General features: G+C 42.2%; 1 protein-coding gene across 5 annotated transcripts in view; it reads right to left on the bottom strand.

Annotated features, from left to right (window-relative positions):
- med25 (mediator complex subunit 25) overlaps window positions 1-19,059 on the bottom strand; it is a 29,367-nt gene extending 10,308 nt beyond the window's left edge. For 2 of the 5 annotated variants that reach the window (XM_061225204.1, XM_061225208.1), the window contains exons 1-13: window positions 18,873-19,059; window positions 17,294-17,445; window positions 16,039-16,084; window positions 15,482-15,606; window positions 14,609-14,707; window positions 13,116-13,236; window positions 12,555-12,714; window positions 10,941-11,074; window positions 10,284-10,359; window positions 9,523-9,800; window positions 6,462-6,563; window positions 3,667-3,752; window positions 971-1,028 (exon numbers count right to left, since the gene is read on the bottom strand). In XM_061225204.1, coding sequence (XP_061081188.1) covers window positions 971-1,028; window positions 3,667-3,752; window positions 6,462-6,563; window positions 9,523-9,800; window positions 10,284-10,359; window positions 10,941-11,074; window positions 12,555-12,714; window positions 13,116-13,236; window positions 14,609-14,707; window positions 15,482-15,606; window positions 16,039-16,084; window positions 17,294-17,439 — 1,431 coding nt within the window. In that variant the 5' untranslated portion in view covers window positions 17,440-17,445; window positions 18,873-19,059. The remainder of the gene's footprint in view (window positions 1-970; window positions 1,029-3,666; window positions 3,753-6,461; window positions 6,564-9,522; window positions 9,801-10,283; window positions 10,360-10,940; window positions 11,075-12,554; window positions 12,715-13,115; window positions 13,237-14,608; window positions 14,708-15,481; window positions 15,607-16,038; window positions 16,085-17,293; window positions 17,446-18,872) is intronic. The other 3 variants (XM_061225205.1, XM_061225209.1, XM_061225206.1) reach the window with 2 other exon arrangements.
- Window positions 19,060-27,500: the final 8,441 nt, after the last annotated feature.

Here is a 27,500-nt window from a genome sequence, read left to right as displayed (position 1 = left end):
AGAGAGGGAGAGAGAGAGAGAGAGAGGTTTAAATGTATCCTGTGTTATGTACTCTTTAATGCTTTGGTTGGGACGGGTGAAAGAGTCAGAGAGAGGGACAGGGAGAAAGAGTCAGAGAGAGGGACAGGGAGAAAGAGTCAGAGAGAGGGAGAGGGGGAAAGAGTCAGAGAGATGGAGAGGGGGAAAGAGTCAGAGAGATGGAGAGGGGGAAAGAGTCAGAGAGATGGAGAGGGGGAAAGAGTCAGAGAGAGGGACAGGGAGAAAGAGTCAGAGAGAGGGAGAGGGGGAAAGAGTCAGAGAGATGGAGAGGGGGAAAGAGTCAGAGAGATGGAGAGGGGGAAAGAGTCAGAGAGATGGAGAGGGGGAAAGAGTCAGAGAGAGGGACAGGGAGAAAGAGTCAGAGAGAGGGAGAGGGGGAAAGAGTCAGAGAGATGGAGAGGGGGAAAGAGTCAGAGAGATGGAGAGGGGGAAAGAGTCAGAGAGATGGAGAGGGGGAAAGAGTCAGAGAGAGGGAGAGGGGGAAAGAGTCAGAGAGATGGAGAGGGGGAAAGAGTCAGAGAGATGGAGAGGGGGAAAGAGTCAGAGAGATGGAGAGGGGGAAAGAGTCAGAGAGAGGGACAGGGGGAAAGAGTCAGAGAGAGGGACAGGGAAAGTCAGAGAGAGGGAGAGGGAAAGACAGTGTGAGGGAAAGCAAGGGAGAGATAGAGAGAGGAAAGGGAGAAGATCCAGTGAAGGAAAGAGGGGGTGAGAGAGCAGAGGGCTGTGTAGACAGAAACAGGGGAGCTGAGGATGGGCAGGGAGAGGGAAGGGAGAGAGAGCGAGGGAGAGAGAGAAAAAGCGAGGGAGAGAGAGGGAGGGGGAGAGAGAGGGAGAGAGAAAGGGAGAGAGTGAGAGAGAGAGAGAGAGAGAGAGAGAGAGAGAGAGAGAGAGAGGGAGAGAGACAGAGAGAGCGCAGTGGGGCCCATCTCACCAGTAGCTGCTGGGGGATGAGCTGCATGATGAGTTTCTGAGGCCACTGTTCAGCGTTTCTGCGCAAAGAAACAAGAGCCAGGGCCATTAGAATCACCACACAACACCTGCCATTTTACAGCAAGCTCTTACCCTGGCCGCTACAAGAGCATCAGGTACTGAAGGAGATTCTGATTGTGACTGGTCAGCGACATGGCCACTGGGTGGGCAGCCATTTTGAAGTGAGTATCCACAGAAACCAACACATACTTTATATCAAAAGTTTTATCATTATTTATACATTTGAAGTACATCTTTATCATTCCTTAATAACCACTTAAAGCGCGATTGTACAGGGCCTTTGAAGACAAGCTGAAACGGAAGTTAGAGCAACACTATCTCCAGCAATATGGGGTATACACGAGTGAAACGGATCTTCAGTGGGAATTTCTGACATCAAATTCACAGTCTGTGAAAAGGATATTCATTGGAGGGGAACAGAAAATTTACATTTGATCGACATATACGCCTGCTGGTACATGATGACGTTAAATCTCGTAACATCTTGTTTTCCAGGAAGTGGACAGAACAAAACCTGATGTGAAAATACACAAGTATTACGATTTTATAATTTTATCGGAATATACGCATAATATAATATAATATAATAAGACGTGTTTGGATGGTTATGACGAATTGACTAAATTGAGGAAAATGTGAATTTTGATTTCAGTTTGTCTTCAAACGTAAGTGGATGTGTGCCAGGCAGCCTACTCAGGGCAGCCATTACAGAGACCAGTGCTGTGTCCCACACAATTACCCCAACATAACACAACATCATGTAATGACGAGAACAGGCCATTCAGCCCAGCAATGTTCACCTTTTCCGACCCCTAATTGTACCTACTGCTTAGTTTGTCTAAAAGCTAAATATAATCTAGTACTGTATCAAGCCAGGTCTTGAAATCCCCCCAGTGTTTCTCCCTACATGTCCTGGCAAGCTATTTCACCTAGTTACCACTCTTCCACACAGTAATATCTGTACCGAATTTGCCAATTTCAACGTGTGCCCTCAATAAAATCCCTCCTAAGTCGCCTTTTATTTGGCTTAAAGAGATTAAGCATCTTAAGTCTATCTTCATAACTCTTACACATGGATTCAATCTGGTTGCCCTTCTCTGAACCTTTTCCAGTGCCTCTTTATCATTCTTATAGAGCGGTACTCCAAGTGTGGTCTAAGAAGAGTATTGTATAAGGCGAGTATAACTTCCTTAGACTTACACTCAATACTCTTGGCTATGTATCCTAGCATCCCGTTGGCCTTTTCCACTGCTACCACACATTCACAAGAACCTGAAAGGCTTTGGTCAAATATTAGCCCCAAGTCTTTTTCAACTTGAGTACTTATCCAATTTTGTACCACCCATAAAATAATCCTGCCGTATGAATTTATTTCCCACATGTAGAACTTTATATTTAGCTGTATTGAATTTCATTTGCCAGGTTTGAGCCCACTTCTGGATCCTGTTGAACACGTCCTGGACTAGTTTAGTAGATTACAAACTGTTAGCTAAACCTCCTAGCTTTGTATCTTCTGCGAACTAAACTAAAGTACATTCAATGCCTCTATCAAGGTTATTTATGCAAATGAGGAAGAGCAGTGGCCCCAACACTGAACCCTGTGGGACTCCACTTCCCACAATACCCTGCTCAGATAAGGTTCCTCCTACAACTACTCTTTGTGTTCTAACCCAGTTCCAAACCCACTCTGACATGGCTCCTGTTATTCCTACCGTCCTCATTTTGATTTTGTCATGTGGTACCTTATCACTTTTTGAAAATGTAAATATACAATATCATAAGCCATGCTAACATCAAAACACTTGGTAGGTCCCTCAAAGAGGTCTGTCAGGCATGACCTACCCTTACAAAAACCATGCTGGCGATCCCTTATAATGTTATTATTTTCAAGAAATAATCAGTATGGTCCCTTTTCTTCTATATTGGTGCTATATTACCTTTTTTCCAGTCATCTGATATTTCTCCAGTTTCTAAAGACTGTCTAAAAATAAGTGCCAATGGTTTAAAATTATCTCCCGTAACTCTGAGTACCCTTGGGAAAACACAATCTGGGCCTGTTGCCTTATTTGTCTTTAGTTTATGCCATTTATCTAGTATTTCATTATCCTCGATCTCAATATTGTTTAAGACATTCTGAGTATTGAGGTATGCCTTCTGGCATATGAGTAACCCCCTCCCTGGTAAAACAGTCAACAAAGTAGCAATTTAAGGCATCAATATCTTTTACATTCTGCAGGTACTCTGCCTCAGCATTCAGCTCTGGTAGCTTATCCCAAAACGCCCTGCTCCAGTATCAAAACACAAGTCATTTTCTCCCATGAGCCCTTGTTCTGAAAAGAGTCCTTTTGTCCACTGCAGGAGATGTGTGGGCTATCTTACGGTATATCTCTCTCTGTAACTTAGCATCTCTCCAATCTTTTTGTCCTTGTCTTCTTTGAGTTTCCAATTTCTTCTTGAAGGCAACTAAATTCCTCTTGAATTCAACATAACCAGTTAGCAAATTTCCTATATGCGCAGCACCGTTAAAAGTTCTCATAATAATTCTTTTTTATAGAATCCCTGTAGAAATACTCAATAGTCAATCAAAATGACACGTAAAAACATGGCATGATGGGAGATGAAGTTTTTTTTACTCACAGATTATCGCCTTGGTTGACATACACCTGGCAGGGCAGGGAGCGGGTAAGTTTTATATTGGAGTCCACTGACGCAGCTTTGGGCTTCTGGAGAAGGAGAGGGGCAGGTGTTTGGGGAAGGGGAGGAGTCAGAGAGGAGGCGACAAAGTGTGAAAGTTAGCATACACAAAGAGGAGGACTAACCAAGCCGACCACCACGTTCAGCGGGCACAGACAGGGAAATAGACTGTGACTGTGACAGGGTGGGCTGCACCAATCCCAAAACAGGAAGCCTCGGTCGCAAAACCAAGCGGCAAATGCCGGAATTCTTTTTTTGAAGCTCATTTCCTGGTCATGCTGAGAGACTGTGAGAGACTGCTCTAGGCACAGTCTAGGTCATTCAATGCGAAGTCAATGGTACAATTGCGGTCAAAATACAGTCATTCATCTTTCCCCACAAGAAAACGTAGTCGGTTTGGTGATTTTTCTTAATTTAATGACTCCCCATGTGCCAATTTTATTTAAGTCATTGTGTTATTAGGACAATACTGCAATACTTTGTGGATGAATTGGGGATGGATTACGTCACTCTCTCTCTCACACCCTTAGAGGAGGAGCCACATCGGCTTCCCTACTGCCCAAATTGTACAACATGGCGGCGCCGGTAAACTTTAGTTCCACGTTTTCAAAACGCTTTTCACAAGCCCAGGGATAGTCAGTGGGTGCTGTAACAGGCACTTGGTCCATATTCTTCCTGCTGTCTACGGTCTAAACCCACTGATCCGCCCCAACACGCCACTCACCTCCTATAAATCCACATTGGACTGAGGGGCCACTACTCGAGAGGTATTCAGAGGAACTTAAATGAACTACTTCGGCAAAATCTACAGGTGAGCAGCACGTGTGATTTAGCTACTAGCATGAGCGTGTCCAGGCGATGAACGGCTGATTTGACTCATATTATTGATATTCATATCTCACAAACATGCCTATGCTATTGCAGACAGGTCTAAATTCTGGCTGTGGTTGAAGATGACCTCTGTAGTTTATGCGTGGCATATTTTTTTTTTTTTTTCAAGCCCACTTCAAACATGATCAGGGACGATATACTGTGCTCTGTACTCCAGCACATTGGATTTGAAATGAAACAATGAATATGACGTCTAAATGCAGCCTCTAGTGAATCTAGAATCAAGACTACATACTGAAATCTTCCTCATACCTTCACTAAGGAAGCAAGTAAAGGACCGGACTAATCAGAAACAGCTGAGAAACAAACAGTAATTAGTTTTGCTCGCCTAAAATGGAAGTACTATGTATAAAAAGGGATGTAATTCCTACATGGATCACATTAAATGGATGTAAAACCCTCAAATTAAAGTCTATTTAACATCATGCTCATCGTTTAATTTCAGACCCAAGGGGCTGGAGTACAGGGCCAGAAGAACAGAAATTGTACCACTGTCCAAATACTTATGGACTGCACTGTATTTTCATGAATCTTCAATGATGATATATCATGGGCGATATACACTCAGTGAGCACTTTAAAGGGTATTTATTGACTTATTTTTTACTTATTTGTCTTCTGCTGCTGTAGCCTATCCATGTTTGACACGTTTGTTCAGAGATGCTCTTCTGCATACCACTGTTGTAATGTGTGGTTATTTGGGTTTCTTTCACCTTCCTGTCAGCTTTGACCAGTCTGGCCATTCTCCTCTGACCTCTCTCATTAACAAGCCTTTTTTGCCCACAAGTCGGCTGCTCACTGAATGTTTTTCACACCATTTTCTGTGTAATCTAGAGACTGCTGTGCGTGAAAATCCCAGGAGATCAGCAATTTCTGAGATACTAAAACCTCCCTGTCTGGCACCAACAATCATTCCACGGTCAAAGCCACTAAGATCACATTTCTTCCCCATTCTGACATTTGGTCTGCAAAACAGCTGAACTTCTTGACCATGTCTGAATGCTTTTATGCATTAAGATGCAGTCGCATGATTGGCTGATTAAATATTTGCATTAACAAGCTGGTGTACTGAGTATATGATGCGTATAGGATGTGTGATGGTATATAATTTATCATCATAGAGCAATATTGGATGATACAGTCAGGTCCATAAACATTTGGGCATTGACAAAGTTATTATTATTTTAGCTGTCTACCACAGGATATTGGAGTTGGAAGTAAATAATGAATATGAGCTCAAATTGAATATGAGCTCTAAGATATCCAGAATCTGATGATGTTGGTAGGTCATTGACATCAGGAAATCATGGCATGCAAAGCATATGCAATCAAGTATAAAAAATGACATTTTTTGTAGCGTAGTGGTTAAGGTAAATGACTGAGACAGGCAAGGTCTCAAATCCCGGTGTAGCCACAATAAGATCCGCACAGCCGTTGGGCCCTTGAGCAAGGCCCTTAACCCTGCATTGTTCCAGGGGAGGATTGTCTCCTGCTTAATCTAATCAACTGTACGTCGCTCTGGATAAGAGCGTCTGCCAAAATGCCAATAATGTAATGTAATGTTATGTAATCAACGATTATGTTAATTTGTGCAATTATTTTTGAGCCCCTAAAATTAGGGGGAAATTCATACACCGTTCACCCAATTTAGATTTAAATACTAAAATGAAATTAAAGCTGAAAGTATGCACTTTGAGCTCCTATTCATTATTTACTTCCAACTCCTGTGGTAGACGGCTAAAAAAAACAATGAGATTGTCAATGACCAAATATTTATGCTCCTGACAGCACATGCCTGCTTTCCTGCCTGCAAAGTAACAAAATGGCGGCTTTACAGGACCGACTCACCTCTTGCCATTCGAGTACTCCGCTCCACGCCATGACCTTATTGGCCACGGGCTGCTGCTGGGCGATGGGGTTGGAGCTGGGCTGTGCTGCCGACACGCCGGGCTTGAGGGGAGGCAAAACATCGCGGTTACCGGTGTAGCCACAATGAGATCCGCACAGCCTTTGGCTTAACCCTACATTGCTCCAGGGGAGGATTGTCTCCTGCTTAGTCTAATCAACTGTACGTAGCTCTGGATAAGAGCGTCTGCTAAAATGCCAAAAATGTAATGTAACGTAATGAGACGACCGCGCCCAGTGGATACCTATCGCACTTTCAACTGATTAAAAAAACGTCTAAATAAACCACCGCGTTTACGCAACGGGGCACGCCGTGGCACTGCTGCGAAATGAAAACCGGCCGGAAGGCAATGTTCAACATAAACAGCACGGGGATATAGTGCACTCCAAACACAGCAACCTGGCAGCATTTATCCAATATAGCCCGTATATAGAGGCTGATGACAGTGGGTCACGGAAAGGAAGACGCCCAAAAAGTGGACGCGGCGGAGAATGAATCAATAGCCACAAGTTTGTATAACTTAACATTAGAAAATGAGACCCATCTAAAACAATAGCAACAATAAGTCCACCATAACGTAATTTCCTCCTGTCAATAAATAATTAAAATGATTAAAATGTGTACATTCTCGCATTCCTGGCGCGTTCACTTGCATTCCGCTGAGGAGGCTGCGCATTACAAGGCCGTGCCGACATCTTAAAATGTCCAGGGCCTTCTCTGCAGTGTGCAACCGTCCTCATTTCTGCTCCACGTTTTCAGAGCATTCGACGTGACCTGGACTTGAACCCGGTTATATTTAGCATACTCAAATAAGGATGCTTGGATTCACTCTGGAAAACGTAGTGTACGATACCGTTTGAGACAGGCACCCAGCAGTGTACAGACCAAACGCGGGTTGTTTCCGCCTGTTAGTTAGCATTAGCTGATGCGACTTGTCTAGTTAAAAATAAAAGTTCCTTCTTCTTTTTTTCTAGCAACTCATTACTAATTCATTAGCTCTCATTAGCTGCAACAAAGTATGACGTATTTTCCAAGGGCAACGTGACGTCCAAACCGAGACCACACAGAATACCTTGCAGCTAACTGTGCAAAGGGAAAGACTCACAAGTAACTTCCATGCTGTGCATAACAATTTCACAACAATTTTTACAAGCAGATAATTAAACAGACATTGCTGGCTAGAGGGGTTCTGATGTTTCAATTAATGAATGAATTAATAATAAACCAGAGATAGATCTTTAATAAATCCATAGCTACATTACTTTGGCGAGTTAGCCATGGAATAAGTGTTATATACCTGCTTCGCAGCAGGTCGTAGCACCAACCTGTCGGGCAGTTATTTCCTCATAACTGACTCGTTCACAGGGAATTATCTCTTATATAAATGAACAGACATTGTGCCTACTGGCTGTATTATAAGGCGGCCATTTTTTGAGGGCCGGCGTTGACAGATCTGTTCGGCGCGCGGACGGGTACATATTCCACACGGGCCGTTACTCTGACAAATTCATGCATTATGAAGACGAGTTGAATCTGTGCGGGGAAGGCGCTACACTGACGCCCCTATAAATAACTAGGGCACTCGCAGCAATGGGATATAGTCCACTCCAGACACAGCAACCTGGCAGCAAATATTCAATATAGCCTCGCTAGTTTGTTAAGTCATCATATATTTAGGGCTGTCCCAATTATGAAATATAGGTATACCTCAGATGTTCCGAAGCCGAAAACTTGTCAAATAATGTCTGTAGCACCCTATTTAAACTGCAGTTTTTCCAGTAATCTTTCTCTACCCGATTACCACAAGCCTTGTCATCTTCTTGGGGCAATGTTTTTTTGTTTTTTTGTTTTTGCCTCTGCAGCCAAAATCGCATGACATTTATAATAGTCCTTATGAAAAACGGCAAGACGTATAACAGCCATTAATTATCACCGTCTGTATAACACCGCTACGGCTAATGCAGACACTTCCGCTGTTTCTTTAAGAGACAGCCTCGTACTGAATTAGAAGGAAGCAACACAACAGAAATCACAGTGATAGAGATCAGAATCCTAAATAAGCAGGTTGCCAATAGCCTGCAGCAGAAAGAGCTGGTGCTTAAAATAAAGGGATAAAAGCAACCAGAGCCATAAATACGTGCCTGCACCTTTGTGAAATAAACAAATTAAGATAACTCCATTAGTACAAACCAAATAAATGAAGAATAAATAGTGCTAATGGTCGAGAAAGATAGATGTGTGATTGCCTACTGTCTATTAGTACCGTCTTCCTTGCGGCCCTGTGCAAGGAAGGAAAGGATTTCACGGATTAGTGGGATTTTAGGCAAGACAGGGCTGGGGCAGCCATTTTCCCTCCGGGAGCCTACAGAATGCTGATACTGAGTGGTGACATGCTCTGTTTGCAAGCGCACAAAATGGCTCTTCCAGGTTGTAAGAGGACGCTGGACGCTCCGCCCTGTAAACTTTAAAACGAAACAAAACAAAAACAACTTCACTACAAAACAAAAAAGTATTTGAACGCTTAGCAATTACAAGGGACAGCGAGCTGAAGATTCATAAGTTATAAAACATATATTTCAAATAGCTTTTACTAACCATCTATGATGGACTACAATAAATACACATTGGCAAGTAACTTTGTTTGTCCAGCGCTATTAGCTATCCAAAGCCAATACCCACCATTCCAGTGCTAATAGATTTCCAAAGATAATACCCACCATTCCAGTGCTAATAACTATAAAAGGTTAGGGTAAGGGGGTTAGGGTTACGGTCAGAGTTAGGGTAAGGGTTATACGGTTAGGAGTAACGGTAATACGCTATACAGTTATGGTTAGAGTTAGGGTAAGGGTAATATGCCCTACAGTTAGGGTTAGAGTTAGGGTAAGGCTAACAGTAATACGCCCTACAGTTAGGGTTAGAGTTAGGGTAAGGCTAACAGTAATACGCCCTACAGTTAGGGTTAGAGTTAGGGTAAGGGTAATACACCCTGCAAGACCCACTCACCATGCCAGGCTGGGAGGATGGAGGCGTCTGCTGATTGGGCAGCTGCTGCTGCTGTGGGGGCGGTGGTTGCTGCTGGTTGGCTGTGGGCTGGCCTGGGGGAGGGCCCTGTTGCTGAGGCTGCTGAGGGAGGGTGGCTTGCTGCTGGGGCATGTGAGGGGTAGGAACCGTGGTAACTGTCGCTAGGCTGGGCTGGCTGGCTGCCGCGAGCTTCACCCCCGTCACCGATGGGAGAGCTGATTGGCTGTTGAACGGGGGGCCTGGATTCACCATTCCAGGGACTGAGAGAAGAGGAAAGGTAGAGTCACTGAAGGCACAAAGGTCAGCCTCTGTACAACACTGACAATAACAATCACTGTTACGGTGAAATTATTATTACAGTTCAGACCACTGTACTACAGTGAGATAATTAATGTTACAGTCATGACCACTGTACTACAGTGAGAGAGAATTACTGTTAGTCATGACCACTGTACTACAGTGAGAGAGGATTAATGTTAGTCATGACCACTGTACTACAGTGAGAGAATTAATGTTACAGTCATGACCACTGTACTACAGTGAGAGAGGATTAATGTTACAGTCATGACCACTGTACTACAGTGAGAGAGGATTAATGTTAGTCATGACCACTGTACTACAGTGAGAGAGAATTCATGTTAGTCATGACCACTGTACTACAGTGAGAGAGAATTAATGTTACAGTCATGACCACAATATAGTATGATAATTACTGTTACAGTCACGAACAGAGACAGACTCACAGTTCCTTTTCTGGCTGTTTGCTGCCTCAACAGCCAACTGAGCGGCAACCTGAGCGGCATTAAGAGAGGGAGGCTGCTGTGAGAGAGAGAGGGAGGGAGGGAGGGAGAGAGAGGGGGGAGAGAGAGAGAGAGGGAGGGGGGAGAGAGGGGGGGAGAGAGAGCGAGAGGGGGAGAGAGAGGGAGGGAGGGAGGGGGGAGAGAGAGCGAGAGGGGGAGAGAGAGAGGGGGGAGAGGGGGGGAGAGAGGGGGGGAGAAGGAGAGAGAGAGAGTGAGAGTGAGAGGGAGGGAGGGGTGAGAGAGATGGAGGGAGAAGGAGTGAGAGAGAGGGAGGGAGAAGGAGTGAGAGAGAGGGAGGGAGAGAGAGGGAGGGAGAAGGAGTGAGAGAGAGGGAGGGAGGGTATTCAATTACATGTGTACACTGTCTTCAGTCTATATCTGCTACTATATAAACATCAGTGTATCAGAGTAATTTACAAATGGTATTTCACAGTAATAAATAAAGCATTTTAAAATGAATTGAATTCAGATTTGTGGTGCTGTCCAAATTACACCACATAAATTACAACTTAAGTGCAGTCATTCTTTTTTCCCCTCAATGTTCTCTAACATGAGGGAACACAAGGCAAACACGTACAGACGACGCCCCTTTTTCAGTACCTGGTACGGAGGAGCTGTGGTCATTGCAGGAGCGGCCTGGGAGGCGGTCCCGGGAGGAGGCTGAGCGACACTCATTGGTTGAGGCGGTAAAGCCGGTTTGAGAGACACGGCCCCTGACCCTCCCCCTGGGGCAACTGGAGGGAGAATAAAGCAAGGGAGCATTCAGCATGGATCAATACTTCTGCTTCAGCACGGATCAATACGCCTGCTTCAGCACGGATCAATACGCCTGCTTCAGCACGGATCAATACGCCTGCTTCAGCACGGATCAATACGCCTGCTTCAACATGGAAATCCCTCTGCCTGGAGACTGTGACCCTAAACAGATGTACTATTATACTTTTCCAGTGCCGCAGTGTCACTGCAGGTGGAAGATTATGCTCCATTATTGTTCATGGTCTTGTCTTTTCTTTTCTGGCAGGCTTAAGGCCCGTCCACAGCAAGAACTATAAATATAAGTAGAGCTATAACCATAACGATGATAGCATCCACACTGATGAACGATAACGTTCTGTCAATAATCTCTTGGCTATTTGGACGTAACTTTTATCTCTTTACGCGTTTAACCATTTAGCTAAACCTTAATTTCTCTCAAACTGTAAGTTACAGTTGCATCATTCGTGGTAGACTATCATATCTTAGTTATATATCCAGCTAGTTACATAGCCAAATAACTTTCTTGCTCAAAATATAGTTGGTTAGCTAAAGTTAAAACTTACAAAATATATAGTGTTCTGTAGCACACCAAAGTCAAGATTTCAAAAAGTCAAACATTCGGATGTTCGGCAAACATTTTGTTACTAGAAAATACGAAAAGACCGCAGGCTCCTTCACGTTTGTTACTGTCAGCTTTCCAAAACAGTGCACGAGAACACTGACCTGTGTGATAACACTTTATATTATAGACTGTGGGAAGCATAAACCACAAATGATGCAACTGTAACTTACAGTTTGAGACAAATAACAGTTTAGCTGAACATGCATGATTGAACATGAAGAGATAACAGGAATGTATAGCTGCCCAAATTGTATTCCAGACAAGCTATCACTGAAACTCTGTATACATTGGTTATTACCCAAGCGAAGAAAACATATCTAGTTATAAAACGTGTTGTGGTTTGAGGTTGTTTGTTATTGCAATTCCTCTCTTACTTATTGTACCTTTAACCCTTTTTTATATTGATACAAGGGTTAAAGGAGACTTTTCTAATTTGGTGGGATGAAATAGTAAAAATGCAATGAACAAGTCCTGTGCCAACTTGGCATACAAATGTCTTGTGCAGTGTTATTTTTCCTTGTAACTGTATAAAAAGAAAATAAACAAACAATTATTTACATTTTTTCTCTCAGATTTCTTTGTGAATGATTCTGGTACTTTCCCATAGAAGTGCCAAACCTTCACTTACTTTTCACTTTACTTTACTCTATAATGAGAAGTTTCTCACATATTTTTCATATTTATGGATAAAAGGCCAGTAATCTGGGAGACAATAAATCAGCTTTGACACTGAAGTCAAAGGGTAGAAAGCTCTTACTCGCAGACACACTTCCTGGTGCTTCATCTCCAGGACCGTCCCACCCTCTCCAGTTCCTATAGACGCTCTACACACTCACCGGGCAGGGCGATGCCGCGCACCAGGACCATGTGACGGGGGTCTTGGCTGTAATCGGGATGGGCGGACTCGGCCGTAGCTCCCACGGGCAGCGCGCGCTCAAACAGGGACTGCAGAGCGGGCAGCTTCCGCGGAGAAACCACGGAGAAATGGATGCCTCTCTGCGAAGAGGAAAGGGGTTACCGCAGGTCAGTTCTTTCACAAGACTGCAGCACCTCCAAACAGCTGTGCTGCTGGGGAGATGATCATGTACTCGACACATATCCAGGGTTTGAGCTAAAACACAGCTTTCCGGCGCGGGGCACTTTTCACTTAAAAAAATTAAGCTTCTACTTAATTTAGACTTAAATTAAGACTACTCTACATTATTTATTTTATTCATTTTGCCGTTATGCCTTTCTCGAGTGAACGGCTGTGCTGAGCGTGATGTTAGGCAAGCACTCCCAAATGAGTATACTTGAATGACTGAGCCTACACAGAAATCTCTCCCCTATGCACAGACTACATTTCCCAGCGTCGCTGCGATTCTGCAGGATTCTGGGTGTTGTAGTTGGTTACTTACATCGCGGATGATTTGGACCAGGCGGTCTGCTGTGCAGCCGGTGTAGCTGACACTCTCCACGGCGGGCAGCAGGTAAGGCGGAGAGTTACACAGCAGCACACACACCTTGTGAGTCTGCCCTCTGAGGAGAGAAGGAGAGAAAGAGAGAGAGAGAGAGAGAGAGAGCTGTCAGAGTGTGCGGCCTCCTGCCTGCAGCTTCTAACACCACAGATGAGCACGTCTCACTGATACTGATGAGGATGTGTGTCAGTGTGTCAGTGCGCAGAGCAGGTCAGTGTGTCAGTGCGCAGAGCAGGTCAGTGGGTCAGTGCGCAGAGCAGGTCAGTGTGTCAGTGCGCAGAGCAGGTCAGTGTGTCAGTGCGCAGAGCAGGTCAGTGTGTCAGTGCGCAGAGCAGGTCAGTGGGTCAGTGCGCAGAGCAGGTCAGTGTGTCAGTGCACAGAGCAGGTCAGTGTGTCAGTGCACAGAGCAGGTCAGTGTGTCAGTGCGCAGAGCAGGTCAGTGTGTCAGTGCGCAGAGCAGGTCAGTGTGTCAGTGCGCAGAACAGGTCAGTGTGTCAGTGTGTCAGTGCGCAGAGCTGGTCAGTGTGTCAGTGCACAGAGCAGGTCAGTGTGTCAGTGCACAGAGCAGGTCAGTGTGTCAGTGTGTCAGTGTGTCAGTGCGCAGAGCAGGTCAGTGTGTCAGTGTGTCAGTGCGCAGAGCTGGTCAGTGTGTCAGTGCGCTGAGCAGGTCAGTGTGTCAGTGCGCTGAGCAGGTCAGTGTGTCAGTGCACAGAGCAGGTCAGTGTGTCAGTGCGCAGAGCAGGTCAGTGTGTCAGTGCGCAGAGCAGGTCAGTGTGTCAGTGTGCAGAGCAGGTAAGTGTGTCAGTGCACAGAGCAGGTCAGTGTGTCAGTGTGTCAGTGCGCAGAGCAGGTCAGTGTGTCAGTGCGCAGAGCAGGTCAGTGTGTCAGTGCGCAGAGCAGGTCAGTGTGTCAGTGCGCAGAGCAGGTCAGTGTGTCAGTGCGCAGAGCAGGTCAGTGTGTCAGTGCACAGAGCAGGTCAGTGTGTCAGTGCACAGAGCAGGTCAGTGTGTCAGTGCGCAGAGCAGGTCAGTGTGTCAGTGCACAGAGCAGGTCAGTGTGTCAGTGCGCAGAGCAGGTCAGTGTGTCAGTGCGCAGAGCAGGTCAGTGTGTCAGTGTGTCAGTGCGCAGAGCAGGTCAGTGTGTCAGTGCGCAGAGCAGGTCAGTGTGTCAGTGTGTCAGTGCGCAGAGCAGGTCAGTGTGTCAGTGCGCAGAGCAGGTCAGTGTGTCAGTGCGCAGAGCTGGTCAGTGTGTCAGTGCGCAGAGCAGGTCAGTGTGTCAGTGCGCAGAGCTGGTCAGTGTGTCAGTGCGCAGAGCAGGTCAGTGTGTCAGTGCGCAGAGCAGGTCAGTGTGTCAGTGCGCAGAGCAGGTCAGTGTGTCAGTGTGCAGAGCAGGTCAGTGTGTCAGTGTGCGGAGCAGGTCAGTGTGTGTCTCACATCTGCTCCCTCATTTTCTTGAAGTCATCGAATAACTGCAGAGCCACAGAGAGCCCCTCCGCTATGAGACTGCAGCTCTCCGCACCGCCTCCCATAAACCTGAGAGAGAGGGGGGATAGAGGTGGAGAGAGGGAGAGAGAGGTGGGATAGAGGGGGGGAAAGAGAGAGCAACGTTACTGCATTTGTACACAGAGAGAGGTTGTATCGTGCTGTTTCACATTACTAGAGTGAGAGTGTGACAGAGCGGGGGGAGAGAGGGAGAGAGAGACACGGGGAGAGAGGGGGGAGAGAGAGAGAGAGAGCGAAAACACATTGACAGAACGTCAGCACCCAGATGCCTCTACCACAAGCATGACTCGAGGTAATTCAATCTGGCAGTTTGCACCAGACCTGGGCCAAATATGTACGTGACATGCAAGTAGTTGAATTACTTTTAATTCAAAGTAACTGAGGCAGCACGTGAAGTGCCCTCCCTCGATTTCTGTCTGAGGGAGTCTGGATCAGGAGCCGTACTGTGATGACACCGGGCGGCTGACATGGCACACAGGGGGGCGTCAGGCCTGTGCTCTCCAGCAGAGGGCGTGATGAGCACGAACAGATACTCCAAATGAGGGAGGAGGAGGTAGCAAGAATCAAAAGTGCTTTCAAAAACATGCCTAAGCAAGCCTAAATGCCAAATTTGAAAAGTTCAATTAGAAGTAATAGTCTGTTTTACACTAAAACACGTTAAATGTGCATTTTGAATAGCATGCACTAAAATGATCAAGTATTTAAGCCAGGCTTATAAAATTAATGGAGATGAAAGTACAGATGGGAACAAGCTTGAGTGACATGAGAAATTCAACACTGCATTGTGGGAAGTGTAGTCCTTACTGGATACTGTCGATCCATGAGACGAATTCGAAGGCCGAGCTAGTGGGCGCGTGGCATTGGACGTAGGATTCTGGGGCGCAGTCCACCGTGTTGAACACAACTAAGCTGTACTGAGTTCCCCCGTACTATGAGAAACAGGGAAAGGGAAGACATTCAGCAGGAAAAAAACGTATGCGTTAGGTATGGTTATGTACGGACGTATGTATAAGTAACAGCAACAACGGGCTATTGAACATGGCTTGGCGAATAATTTAATGACAGGTCCAAGACCAGGGTCCTCCCAGGTATTAATAGTGTAGGCATTGCACAAAACACTCTCCAGGGACGAGAGGCACTTCCTCCGACACTCACTGCGTCCTGGGAGAACCCTGAACACTATGAGCATAGAGCTGCTCCATACAGATGACACAAACACACACACAACATGGCGAGATTATATATTACCATAACATGCACCTGAATAATAATGAATGAACAGGTCAAATAGCCAAATAGCCGATAATTACTAAAATAATTTTCTTCAATTTGAATTTTAAAACGAAGGTGACGGAACTTACATCTCCTCCAAAGTCTGTTTCTGCTGGAGGCCCACCATTAAAGCACCTGCGAAAAAAGAGTGAACATGCATTACCATCCACATAACCATCCGCATTACCAACCACACAATACCGTCCACATAACCATCCGCATTACCAACCACACATTTACACACCATATTGTCCACATTACCATCTGCATTACTTCCCACATGTTTACACACAATACCATCCGCATTACTTTCCACATTACTAACCACACGATTACATACATTACCATCCACATTACCAACCACATGTTTACATGTATTACTGTCTGCATTACCGTCCTAATTACTAACCGAACATTTACACACATTACCATCCACATTACCATCTGCATTACTAACCACAAGTTTACACACATTACCGGCCGCATTACTAACCACATGTTTACACACGTTACCAACAACATTACCATCCAAAAGAGTGAACATTACCAACCATTCAGCCTAACCCACCAGAAAGGATAATACCTAACAGTACTGCAGCTGCAGTCTGATTGAAAAACACAGTGAAAAACACAGTGCTGCACTTTTATCTATTAGATAAAACTTCAGTCAAGCGTATACAATAAAGTGCTGTCAATCCACTGCAGAGCCCAGTGAAACAGGAAATCAATACATTTACAAAAATTGATTTCAGCGAGCAAAACACACTACTTCTGTTTCTTTGGTTTCGGCTGAATAAAACATCCATCAGTTTTTACTGGCCCTTGAGATTAATGTCATTATTTTATTTTTTTAAACAATGCAAACACAGTGTACTATTATTATTCTTAATCTTCATATTATTCTTCTTATTATTATTCTTATTATGAAACAAAACTCTTTCTCTCTGGTGAAAAATGCTAAGCAAACACACACAAAAAATGGAGCTTGAGGACAATTCATATTTTTTTGTGAAGCGGCAAAATAAATGATTAAATGGTTGCCATTTATATAGCACACTCACACACTAACTGCCATGGAAGACACCAACCAGCACGTCAGGAGCATTTAGCGGTTAGGAAATTATTGAAAGAGAAGACAACAATTAATGCGGACATTGCTTTGACAGGTTCTTTCTTTGCCCTGTTTTCGTTGCCATGTGATACAGCAGCAAAACAGCCCTAAATGAAACATGCCAAAAATGCAATACTGGTCAATTCACAAAGTTATTACCATTGTAAAAAAACAAGAATGGTGGTGAGGTTATACGCTGTCAGTGATAAAAAAAAGTGTTTGCCCATACTTACTCGATGGCAGGCAGAATATAATGCTTCCTCAAAGATTCAAAATAAGGACCGAGATTGGCAGTTCCTTCAATGACAAATACCACATCTGCCACCTGATTGGCTCCAGGCTTATTGGGTGGTTCCATCGAGGTCACACCCACCACCATGGAGAACTAGGGTGGAAAAAAACAAGTCTGAATTGTTAGCCAGCCTATCCAAAGGAAACATACACCTGACGGGTGGTCTGGTCTCCATAAACAACTGCATGCACAGGACAACACATCATGAATTATTTCAGCGCAGCACCATTGATTGAATGTGTGTGAATCGATTAACAGAGAGAATCAAAGCCAGGCTGTTCCTGCCAATGTGAAGCCGTCTAGACCATAGACTCTGCACTGGATGTCAAAATACACAAACCACAGCAATATTGTCATAGTAATATTAGGCTGTTGGCTCTCCAATACACGGAGAGAAATAAACAGCAAGCCAATGACACAGCTAGTTACACTCATGGCCCCAAAATTGGGGTGGCTGGTCACCATCCAAACAGTTATGCCCTGGTGAGGCATCCACCACAGAATACTAGGCTACTGCACTACACTGCTTCATATGCAAATAGTATTTAGTACATTAAATATAGTATATTATAGTGAGACTATTAAGTAAGTCATTACTTATAAAGCCTGTGCTGCTGAGTAGAAATTTCAGTCAGGCAAGATAACAGACATTTCTCTTGTAAAAATGCATAATTTCCATTGAGCTGAGAACACAACAACAGTGTGCTGTCATGTACCAGAATTTTCTGGCATTTTCCAGACTAGATCACTTCTCAGAATTAGTTTTGTGTAAGACACTATATGATTCTGCATTTAAATACATAAATTACAATATCTATATATATAATAAAATAACGGTTAACGCAAATAACCATTCAATCGCGTTGTTTCACCTAATCCCGGAAGTTAGTTCAAAGTTGGAACGCTACGTTTGGCTAATGAAGATTCGCACAAGCTGAAAACGTTAGTTAGCTAGCTTAGCATATTTTCGCCTGTATAAATCAGTGGGTATATCAATAACAGTTATAAGTCAGGAATTCGCACTTTATCGACTATAGCCCGCTATAAACCTAAAGGTTAACAACAAGCTACCCACAATGTTGTTCTCCACAAGTAAACAGCTGTCCAGCCCGTTCAACAACATCATGTCTTAGTAACTAACGCTAACGCTACTTAGTCTAGCTAGCTAACGTTACGTTATTAAGATGTACTGGCTAGTTAGCAGCTGCATGTTTACTTAACATTACATTAGTTTTATCTGACTTGCTAGCTAACTTTTGCTAGCTAACTATGTTAGCCATGTAAAATCAGTTAGCTAGCGGGCTAGTGTGTTTTTTTGTGTGTTTGTTTTGTTTTTACATAACGTAATGACCGATTTGTTACAGGTTGACTATTACAACATGCATTTAATTGGTCACCCTCAAAGTTTAAACCTACCTGTAATAGAATAGCAAACTATACTAATTAAAACTAGCTACCTAGCTGCAATAATGGTAGCCTACATAACAAACCATCAGGCTAGCTAGAAGAAGGCTACTTACCTGGCAGTGTTAAAATTATAGCGGAGAAAATGTCCGAATATTATATTAATATTGTATTTATAATGCTTATAATTTAAGGAATACTATTCGATCTACTGTTTCCAACACTGTGTTCGGTGTTTGTTTATTAGCTAGCTAGCTATGCGAAACGGAAAAGGCCGTCTCAACATCAGCTACAGCGTCTACCGCTCGGTAATCGACAACTCTGGTCCGTTCAAAAAACAAAGGCTTATCAGTTGAGAGTCGAGCAACTGATTCATTTTTGACGTATCTCGATGGTCCATACTCGTGTATTTTACTGTTTACTACCCATAGAAAATGTATAAATCCATACTGTATCCATACTGCATGAGCTAATCTGCATGAGTAGAGTTACGCCATTCAAAATCTTTACAATCTTTTACAAATAATTCTTTCTGAATTCTTAGCAATTGAAATGCAAAAATTCAATTGAAAGTTATTTCTTTCTTTTCCTCACATGCACCATGTTTGACTGTTCTCACTTTTGGAAATGAAGTGTATTTTCTTACTTTAAAGCCTCTACTAGCCGTTTGAAGGTTAATATACAGTATGTATACTGTATACAATGTGCGTTTATTCTTGATTACTTAAGCCATTTTGTGTATGATGGAACAAACATAATTAGATAGTTGGCTTCTCAACTGATTCTGATTAGTTAGGTGTATTCAATCACTTCCTTAGTCCATATATACGAATGCTTTCAGTATCTAGTCTTGATTCTAGGCTTTGGATTGCCTTTCGAGTCTGTTATTCGCATTTGTCGACATAAGGACCAGAGTTATGCCAATGACAGTTAAGGAAGCCATTATGAATCTGAGAAATGAGTGGGAAACATAGAGACATAGGTGAAGCAATAGTCTTACTGACACAAACTGTTAGAGACATAGGTGAAGGTGTTTGAGCAAAAATCCTCAAACAGTGGTGAGAAAATAGGTACTTTGGAGGGACTTGGCTATAGAGAGGGAGCCCCTCCTCCACTGGCTGAAAATGTGTAAAGTAAAGGTAAAATGTCCTAAGAAATCGATCACATGAATTCACATGGGTTGTGCAGGTTACAGTAATAAGGTAAGGTAATAAACTAGCTGGAAAAGTAGAAACTCCAAATTTAGAGTCTCTAAACTCCATTTTAGAGAGGCAGGATGACGTATCTGTAGCTCCAGGATAAGTCGAGGCTTGGGTTTTTATCAGAGTGATGGCAAGACCCCCGGCACACCTTTATGATGATGTTACCTATAGTTGTCAATATGCAGTAACATTGTCATTTATATACTGTCAGTTTTTACCCTTTATCAACAAGTCGCCAGAGGTGGCCATATGCCCTGGAAACCTAAAGCCAAATGCCTCCCTCCTCAGCAGCCTTTGCTAGTGCAGTGAAATGTGTCAATAGTTGGGCTAAAGCGTGGTTTCACAAAGAATGATACGTCACTTTAAAAAACTGTGAACTGCAGCAAATAAGAAACTCAAAAGAAATCGTTTTGTTCATTACGGATAGACTAGACTAAGTAGCCCTACCTTAGACGGTTTCTAAAATGTGATATAGGTTTAGGTTTGTCTGCATTGCCTTCAGGTAAATGTCTAGTCTAGCATTTTGTGATTATCTGTTTTGAGTTTTGTGTCCTCAGTTTTGGAAAATGACCTTGCTTAGTAGTGCCAAATTCATTGTAAAAAAAATAAAAAACAACCATGTTTCTAAAGACTGTTTCTGAGCTGCTCCCAAGAATACACTGGTGGACTGCATGTAAAAGAACCCTTCTGATGTAAATGGCAAGTCTCTGTAACTGGCTATGTGAACCATCCGTAAATCCAGCCTTCTCGTCTGAAAGTTTTTTTGTGGGTGTTTTCATACCCTAGAACGCGGGAAATGATTTTTCAGGTGCGAAAGCTCCACTGCCCTCCTCCAGGACCTCTGTATGTTCCCGGAAATGTCCAGCATGTGGCAGTAGACCTGCACCGGTCTAGAAAAGGCAGGGGAAAATCAGACTGTTCTGCCATCCAGACTGGGATATGTTTCACCCTCTCAAAACCCAGCAGGTGTTTGTGGTCTGTGGCTAAATCATTGTACTTATGAATACTCAAATATAATTTTAAGAAAGTCAATACAAAAAAATGAATGAAGTATCAAAAAAATAAAATAATAGGCGCACACCCACATTTATGGACATCAAAACTGTAAAATAATGGTTCCCATACTCATTCCTGGGGACCCAGTGACCCAGTTTATGGAAAATGTATTCAAGTTCAAATCTTGCATTAAACTTTTAGTTTTAACTCTCAGTTTTCCTTGACCAGGTGCCAACACATTGAACAGCAACATATAATTGAATTAAAAACATGAATGAATGAGGAATGATTTAGCACATACAGCATACATCCCATTTCAGAGAAGGAATGCATAAACTGACCAAATTAGATGTCCTGGGATATAAATAAGGGACACTTCTTCTTCATTTTGTATATACCGTAGCTATTTCTGATATACATTAGTATGGCCTTAAGGTGTACTGTAGCTATTTCTGATATACATTAGTATGGCCTCAAGGTATACTGTAACTATTTCTGACATAGATTAGTATGGCCTTAAGGTATACTGTAGCTATTTCTGACATAGATTAGTATGGCCTTAAGGTATACTGTAGCTATTTCTGACATAGATTAGTATGGCCTCAAGGTGTACTATAGCTATTTCTGACATTCATTAGTATGGCCTTAAGGTGTACTGTAGCTATTTTTGACATACATTCTGGGCAGCCTGTAGCGTAGTGGTTAAGGTAAATAGTTAAGGTAAACAATTGGGACACATAAGGTCGGTGGTTCTAATCCCGGTGTAACCACAATAAGATCCGCACAGCCGTTGGGCCCTTCAGCAAGGCCCTTAACCCTGCATTGCTCCAGGGGAGGATTGTCTCCTGCTTAGTCTAATCAACTGTACGTCACTCTGGATAAGAGTGTCTGCCAAATGCCAATAATGTAATGTAATGTGACATTAGTATGGCCTTAAGGTGCACTGTAGCTATTTCTGACATACATTTGTGTGGCCTTAAGGAGTACTGTAGCTATTTCTGACATAGATTAGTATGGCCTTAAGGTGTAGTGTTGCTATTTCTGACATAGATTAGTATTGCCTTAAGGTGTAGTGTTGCTATTTCTGACATAGATTAGTATGGCTTTAAGGTGTAGTGTTGCTATTTCTGACATAGATTAGTATGGCCTTAAGGTGTAGTGTTGCTATTTCTGACATAGATTAGTATTGCCTTAAGGTGTAGTGTTGCTATTTCTGACATAGATTAGTATGGCCTTAAGGTGTAGTGTTGCTATTTCTGACATAGATTAGTATGGCCTTAAGGTGTAGTGTTGCTATTTCTGACATAGATTAGTATGGCTTTAAGGTGTAGTGTTGCTATTTCTGACATAGATTAGTATGGCCTTAAGGTGTAGTGTTGCTATTTCTGACATGGATTAGTATGGCTTTAAGGTGTAGTGTTGCTATTTCTGACATAGATTAGTATGGCCTTAAGGTGTAGTGTTGCTATTTCTGACATAGATTAGTATGGCTTTAAGGTGTAGTGTTGCTATTTCTGACATAGATTAGTATGGCCTTAAGGTGTAGTGTTGCTATTTCTGACATAGATTAGTATGGCCTTAAGGTGTAGTGTTGCTATTTCTGACATAGATTAGTATGGCCTTAATGTGTAGTGTTGCTATTTCTGATATAGATTAGTATGGCCTTAAGGTGTACTGTGGCACTCTTCATGCCTTCAGATTTGACTTCAAATAGTGTATGATCCAATCACAGTCTGACTTAAAATAGTGTGCATCCGGCATGATCCAATCACAGTCTGACTTAAAATAGTGTGCATCCGGCATGATCCAATCACAGGCCTGGTTTAACCTACAGATCAGTGGGACTAGCTCTCTTGCAATGTGAATTTTTTGTTTTTGTTTTTGCTCTGTACTTCAGCAAACAAACAATTGAAAGAAAGTCCCTAAAACTCGGGGGACTCTGATGGTTATAATTCCTACACTGTTCACGCAATATGGATGTAAGACCCCTGAAAATGAAGCTAAAAGTCTGCACTTTAACCACATAGTTATTGTTTTTTATCAACTGTTTGTTTGCTGCACTGAGTGAAAACAACCAAAAATATGTCACTGTCCAAATACTTATGGACAGGCATCTGAGGATAAGAAAATCACACTTAACACTTATTTTAAAATTCAAGGAAGAGAATTGGCTTCTTATTCAGTCACAAAGCCTGCTTTCTCACACAAGAATAGCCGAGTCGAGTCAACTTTCTGCCCTGGATTATGGGGACATGCAGTAGTTTGTAGATATGCTGATGCTTCTACCCACAAGTCTTTAAACGCTGTCTACCATACAGCTCTTAGATTTATTACTGGTGACAGTTATAATACACATCACTGCATCGTGTATAAAAAAGTATGTTGGTCCTCTCTCTACACAAGGAGCGATCAGCATTTGTTTTTGTTTATTTTTATAGCCGTTCTTTGTAAACTACCCTTCTATCTGACATCACTCTTGGTTTGGAATATCGGAAATCACTACGCACACTCTCAAGATTGCCTAATGGCCAATGTACCCTGAGTTAACTCGGAACTTTGAAAAACTGCTTTTGCGTTATGAATACTGAATATTCCTTTGTAGCACTGGGAGATCATAGATTTGGTGAATCTAGTTCCAGTTTGTCAAAACCTTATAAACAAGACTCAAAAAGGTCAGCACAACACAGCCTGTTCTATGTTCAAAACCTTGCATTGTGCAATCTTGCAATTCCAAAATCTTTGGTTCAAGTAACTCATTTATCATGAAATACAATAGGAACATTTGTTTAGATCGACCCATACACAATATACCTTTAGCTTCACTGTTAATTTGTTTTTACAATACTTTAATATTGCAGTAAAAATACTTGATACATGTTTCAGTATGGTCTTTTTGTGGTTGTAAATAAAGGGAATAGTGGAAACAGTAGGAGAGAGTGGAATCATTGAAGAAAATGAGAGTATGTCAAAGGTTTTGAAAACTCAGCACAAACCTCTGAGATCAGCACCAAAGTGATCGTAAAAAACGGTATTTTGCCATTATTATTTTTAACCTGAACTTTTTGGAAAGCCTTGAGAATTCTGGTATGACCCATAATAACAATAATTATAATACATTCATAATGACAAGTATATAACAAGTACATATCAATACATTTATAGTCCATGACAATGAGTTAAATGTTGATGAAAACATCCCAGAAATCGACACATCCCAAAAATAACGATTTCATTAAAGGTTCTTCAAGCAATCCTAGGATGCTTAGGAGAACCCTTTTTAAAGAGGGAATCATTTAACTTACAAAGGGTCAAATATGAACTTGCAGTTACAGTATTTTTACCATTTCTAACAAGCATTTCTTTTGTTTTCAGATCTCTTCACACTGTCAGCACTCTTTGTGGACCAAACTGAATCATTTTTTCATTGTTTTGAAAAAAAATGCCTTCAATGGACACAGTTTTAAAAAATCTTGAAAAATAAACTAGATTTCTACAGCTCAATTTGCAAATGTTTACACACACAATTTCAAAACTCAAACATTTAGGCTAAAATTCAAGTGGATAGCACTTGATACTATATTGAAATGCATTCAAAACCATGAAAAAAGTTTTCATAATAGTTATAGAAGAAAGCGTTGATTGAAGTTAATGCTGATTGTGTTTCTGATTGTGAATTGGTTATCGAATAGAACAATCGCACCTGATTCAGTTGGAGACCTACGCTTTGGAATGATTTTGTTCAAAATGGACCCAGTGGCTGAAAGAGGAGACAAATGGCTGGACATTGGAGGGGGAAGGGGGTATGAATTTGTGGTGCCATTCCATACAGAGGACGGCTGCCTGGGTTTATCAGCTGAGGATTGCCTGGGATGGATCAGGCGTGCACAGAGGTTCTTTCCCCAGTGTATAGCAAGAGAGGTCATATGATGTGATGTGGACAAGGTGGGGTCAAACAAAGTAATGTAGCAAACAAATGGTTTTTGGTTCATATGTATTGTATTCAAGCAATTGAAAAAGAGTTTTGATGTTTTGAGTTTTGTGTCTACAGTGTTATTATTAGTTATTATCTCTGCTCTTTCCTCTCTAATTTCTTATCATTTTTTATTTCTTTTTTTGATGCTTTTTTCTACCTCTGCACCTTTGTAAACAAACTGTTAAATTTTACAGTGATTACTGTTATTTCCTTCAGGCTGGTTCATCGATTACATCGATTATCTGCATTTACCCCGATGAGTAACCTCATTTCAATGCATTTACAGTAAACAGCAATTTATCAACGTTTACTAATGAGCACTCCCATTAATTACAGTAATTACCTTGGTGATAAGTAATCATGCCCTATTTGGGCTCATAATAGCGACATCCACACCTCATTTCCCTTTTTTCTCCCAGTGGATTTAATCTGTTCCTGCATTCCTATATCCTCTATTCCCGCACAACGGGGGCACTTGTGCGCTGTGTGTGTGTGTGTGTGTGTGTGTTAATGTATGTCTGTGTGTGTGTGTGTTTGCGTACGAATTTGTTCCTGTGTGTGTGGATGTTTATATTCATGTATGTGTTTGTGTGTTTGTTCGTGTGTGTGTGTATGTGCTTGTCTGTGTGTGTGTATGTGTTTGTGTGTGTGTTTGCAGATGTGTGCGTTCTTGCATGCGTTTGTTCCTGTGTGCATGTGCTTTTATGTGAGAGTGCATGTATGTTTGCAAAGCTTGTTTTCTGCTTTTATTATTCCATTCATTCATATTTTATTTTGATTTAGAATGGCAAATTATTTTGATAAGCCAATTGAATATTATAATTATTCATATCATACGAAAACGCAACAGGATTCAACATTAAAATGGGTGATGTTTCGTTCCAGTACTCCTGATTAAGCTTAAGTGGAGGTGAATATAAATTCCATAAAACACAGTTTCACAAAGTTTGCTATAATAGGGCGTACAAATCATTGCTTAGACATACTATATACTAATTATTTATTAATATTAAGTGTTGCTATGGTTGACCTCTCTTTACACACAGCCGATGTCTCAGGTGAGGCTCACGACTGCCCAGACGCCTCCTTTTCAGTTCGTGCAACGCACTAACGAGATCCACGCACCGTTCCTGTCCAATTCCACAACATGGTCTGGTGCTTTCTGTCCTCAGCTTCTTGGGGACTGGCACAGGACAGTAAAAATATATCACTGTCGCCCTCCTTGGTCATTCCAGTCAGCAATGTTGCTCCTACAATTTTATAACTTTGCCTCCAGTTTTAAGTCAAACCATTTTGGTTTTACCTGTTCCACAGTCCGTGGAACTCGAGACACCTTTATTGTAGACATTGTCAGGATCTTTGTCAGGTTTGGCACATCGCTTTATGTTCCTCCACCAGGACAATCAGCTTAATTTCTTTGTCTATTTTTCAACAAAATAAACAATTAACAATAACGGCGAGTTCAAGTTCAAGTTTATTACAAGAAAACATCATGGCATAGAAGATGTTAAGTCCTAAAAAAGGTTTAATATACATTTTAATGTTTACAAAGACAATTTAAAAGTAGCTGTAGTATAGTCATATAATGATAAACAAAATAAATCGGATCATGTGTAGGCTACACAGCATTTTAAAATTTCATTTTTTCATCTTTTCTCTTTAAATTGCCTGAAATTGATTTCCGTGGTCCTCATGAGGTATTTTAGGGGCGTCCATTCATGCTAATCCTTAAATCTTGTGCGCACGCTTTTTGTTTACAATTGATTGGCATTTATCAAGGCTGTGTCTACTGTTTGATAATTCCATTCGTTAGTTAGTTAGTTTGTTAATTAGTTAGTTTCTGATCACACATACATTTTGACATAAAGTGATGAAAATATTGAAAAATGACATTCATGCATATCAGTTGTGCTCTCCTTTGTTTCCATTGCTGATAAACAATGCAATATTTGTGACTGATCTCCTATATTAGTTACAGTCCCCATCCACCTCTCCTTAAAATATGTTACAAATTACACAACAGAAGCATGTACTGTAAATACAGCAACGTGAATAAACCTTCGAATAGCAATAACTTCAAAAATAATCTGCTAGACTATGGGATTGTGTCAGTTCATAAGAGCCATTGGAGCACGTTGTAAATGACCCTGATTATGAATATGTTGACCCTCCCTCATGTCCCATTAGAGGACCAAAGTATGAAAAATATGCCTGCGCAATGCTGCGGTCCTCGCTATGGCCACCAGAGGGCAGTACCATATAATCTTTTTGCTACCATGAAAAACCCGGTTGATTGAGGCTCCATTAATCCTACAGAGGCTTTTTTTTGACAGAGCCCCAGGGAGCACCCGCCAGCAGCCGCTTTTTATTAAAAACCGCGATTCCCCGCCACCTAAGAAATCCAATTTCCCTCTCCTTCAGAGATCAGGGGGCCTTCTGTGCATACATGTGGATCCACAGTTTTAAAAATAACCATTCATACACACTACAGCTGTTTCTCTAGAGAAAAAACCCCCCACTTTATATACATTTAGAAGGTATGAAGATATGCAGTGCATAGCTGTTACTTTTTA

The sequence above is a fragment of the Conger conger genome, chromosome 16 (assembly GCF_963514075.1).
Source record: "Conger conger chromosome 16, fConCon1.1, whole genome shotgun sequence".
NCBI classification, from domain to species: Eukaryota; Metazoa; Chordata; class Actinopteri; order Anguilliformes; family Congridae; genus Conger; species Conger conger.
Note: the sequence above shows the minus strand (reverse complement) of the source record. Positions and strands in the feature narration are given on the sequence as shown.